This window comes from Myotis davidii, unplaced genomic scaffold (assembly GCF_000327345.1).
Source record: "Myotis davidii unplaced genomic scaffold, ASM32734v1 scaffold3058, whole genome shotgun sequence".
NCBI lineage: Eukaryota > Metazoa > Chordata > Mammalia > Chiroptera > Vespertilionidae > Myotis > Myotis davidii.
In genome coordinates, this window is record NW_006289564.1 from 70,926 (window position 1) to 74,496 (window position 3,571).

General features: G+C 39.0%; 1 protein-coding gene across 3 annotated transcripts in view; it reads left to right on the top strand.

Moving 5' to 3' along the window:
* Positions 1-3,571, top strand: part of SLC12A1 (solute carrier family 12 (sodium/potassium/chloride transporter), member 1) — an 88,335-nt gene that overhangs the window by 45,311 nt on the left and 39,453 nt on the right. For all 3 annotated transcript variants that reach the window (XM_006762017.2, XM_006762016.2, XM_006762018.2), the window contains exons 16-17: positions 1,470-1,569; positions 2,303-2,414. In XM_006762017.2, coding sequence (XP_006762080.1) covers positions 1,470-1,569; positions 2,303-2,414 — 212 coding nt within the window. The remainder of the gene's footprint in view (positions 1-1,469; positions 1,570-2,302; positions 2,415-3,571) is intronic.

The window sequence follows — 3,571 nt, forward strand, 5'->3', positions numbered from 1 at the left end:
AGGGTGAGATTTCTGATTATATAATAACTGTAGATGTAACTTTATAAGAAACTGCCAAAGTGTTTTCCGCAGTAGTAGTATCATTTTCCATTCCTACCAGCAATGAATGAATATACTACTTGCGCCACATCCTTGTCAGCACTTAGTATTGTCAGTTGATTTAAAAAAATAATAACATTCTAATAGATGTGAAGTACTATCTCACTGTGGCTTGGCTTGCATTTTTCCCAATGACTAATAATGTTGAACACCTCCTTATTTGCCACTCATATATCTTCTTTAGTTTAGTGTCTCTTTAATTCCTTTGCCCATTTTTGGAACTGTTTTCTTATTATTCAGTTGTAAAAGTTCTTTATAAATTCTGGGTGCAAATCTTTTACAGTATATGTTTTGCAAATATTACCTGTAGGTTTATGACTTGTATTTTTTATTTTTCTTGTAGTTTGTTTTGAAGAGCAGTTTTAATTTTTATAAAGTTTAATTTATCATTTTTTTCTTTTATGGTTTAGTTTTTTGCTTCTAACCAAGATGTTCTTCCCTAATCCATTGTCACAAACTTTTTCAAGAAATTTTAATGCTTTAAATTTTGAATTTATGTTTGTTATCCATTTTTAGTTAATGTTTGTACGTAATGTGAGATATGCTTCAAAGTTCATTTTTTACACATATTCAATTGACTAGTAGGGTTTTTATAAATATAAATTAACTTAAGGTGTGTTAAAGCCTGGTGCATAGTGAACACTTAATCAATTTTAATCTTCTTTATCAGGAGATAACAATCCCCCACCATTTCCGTGACTCTTCAAAGCAAGACTGGGGAGATGGCTCTGCCTGCCATCTGGAGTGAACCTGTACATCCCATCAGGGACTTTCTCTTATAAAAATTAGAGAATCCATCTAATAGTTAATTTGTTCAAGAAAAAAGCAAAGTATGGTAGTGTTTACCTCCATTATTATGAAGATTAGGTCCTAAAAGATCAAACTAAAATCTTAATAATGGTTGACCCTCTTCATGGACACCCAGAAGTAAGAGTTACTGAGCTATTTAGTTTTACGATTTCAAATATAAAGATTGCTACACGCTACCTGTGTATACAAATGCCGCTTTTTATTCAGCTTAAGAACTTGTGAAGGACCCTTGAGTTTATTCAGAGGCCAGTCATTTTCCCAAGTCTATTGTCTGCAGTGTGGTTATCACCCAGCTCACCACACAGCACAATTTCGAGGGTGTAAGCTTTCAGATCTGATCTTTAGCTGGAAAGAGAGGTCTTACTTTGAAGAAGTCACGAAATACTCAGAAAAGAACAATGCTCTTTCTAATGTTCTCTAACAACGTTCTCTAATTTGTGCTCTCGGCACTGCTGACACAGCCAGGGAAAATCGTAAGAGGGAATCGCTTATAAAAATTATTCTTCATAGACAGAGGGAAGGTGAGTACTTTTTGTGCCATATTCCTCTTTCGTCCGCAGATGTGAACTGGGGCTCCTCCACACAGGCTCTTTCCTATGTCAGTGCTTTGGACAACGCTCTGGAATTAACCACAGTGGAAGACCATGTGAAAAATTTCAGGTAAAATTGGCTTCTCAAGTATCTTGGTGGTGTTCCACATTAGAAGTGGCCTTTCTTTATGGGGGACAAATGCACTAGAGTAGTCACATGCTATGGGTACAATCTAAGACTAGGCAGTCATACAAACTACCACGTTTCCATGACAGCACCTTCTGTAAACAACTGCTGCTTCTCTTCCACTCCAAGCTACGCCCACCCCCAACTAGAAACCCTCATAGTGCCGAGGGCCACCTTCCGTGCATGGGGACACAGAGGTGACCTAAGTGAGGTGATTTTACAGCGATGTCCCCGATGTCTCCATTCAACTTAATGCTGCGTGGCTTACTGAATTCTCTTAGAAGTAACACTTTAAGCTCTTTATTAGGTATATCTTATTTTGAATGGAACCTGGAAGCCTAAGTTCTGCAAGGAGAATGAAGGAAAGTACTGGGTGGGAAAGGACAGGCTGTGTTGGGATTTGGAATAGGATAGTGTCCAGAGGAAAGAAGATAAGGGGAATCCAAGACCACCTTTCCTTACTTTACATTTTAGCGCTCACTAACTAAGAATATAGAGAGGGCAAGATGGGCAGGCAGGATGACTCAAGACTTCTGGTGAGAAATCCAAGAAATACATAGGGGAGAGTTGGTTCCATTTTGCCAAGCCTTCTGCACCTGCCATTTCCACCGGGGTGGTTCTGAGCTCATAGGCTTCTTGCACCGGTCAGTTCTCGCATCTTTTTCTCTACTTCCAGGCCCCAGTGCATTGTCCTAACGGGGGGACCCATGACAAGACCCGCTCTCTTAGACATAACTCACGCCTTCACCAAGAACAGTGGCCTTTGCATCTGCTGTGAAGTCTTTGTGGTAAGAGCCACTTCATCCCAGAAAAATGCTGCTCCTTTCCTGCTCACCTTGTGTTATTTTAGGTCAGCTGAATGGGTACATGCAGTGACAGGAGAATGGCAAGGCCGCTTGGACAAGAGCCCTTTTCCTTGGTTCATAGAGCAAAGACAGTGATCCTGAATTTAAATGAGTGGATAAAATGTCTTTCTGATTTCATAGGAGACCAACTAAAAGTGATAAATATTCCAAATGATGTCCTTTGAGTCAAGAAAAAGAAAGCTGGCCCAGAAATAAAGAAAGAAAGTGAAGGCATTTGGGGTCATAACTGTCCACAGAAACATAAAAGGATGAAATGAGCCAGAGGATGCTATTAACAGATCAACTGAGGAGGAGAGAACCAGACATCATGGCCTTAACTGAGAGCACAGAGAATTTAGATTAGATATTTAGATAAACTTGATAACACTATACATATCTAGGAAACTAAGCCAAGTTTTCCATGTCTTAGATAGACATCACTCATAGCTGAACTAATCCCTTTTTTGTTCAGGAAGTATGTGGTAGACTAAAGATAACTTATTGGTGGGTTTCCCAAAAAGTATCAAAGTAAACACTAAAAATTTAGCCATAATTATTGACTGATAACCAATCTCTAAAGTGAAGAGAAAGCATTAAAATTATAACAAAATAATAAATCTAAGTCCTTCAAGCCAGTCTATCTCTACTTGTATCCCCATAACACTCTCTCTCTCTCTCTCTCACACACACACACACACACACACACACACATGCACACACACACACACACACCATTCAAAATTCAAGGCTACTTCAGTGTATTTTTAGAATAGTTACCAATTCTTCAAAGCATTTTCCTACGGTTTTTATTAGATCTACATAACAGCCCAGTGGGGCAGAAAGGAAAAGAAGCCTTGTTCTCACTTTGCTGATGAGAAAAGTGAGATTCGGGAAAATTAAGTTCATACACAGGGTCAAATGACAAGGAAGGGCCAGGGCCAGGATGTCAATCTAGGCCAGCCGTGGGCAAACTACGGCCCACAGGCCGGATCCGGCCCATTTGAAATGAATAAAACTATTGAAAAAAAAGACCGTACCCTTTTATGTAATGATGTTTACTTTGAATTTATATTAGTTCACACAAACACTCCATCCATGCT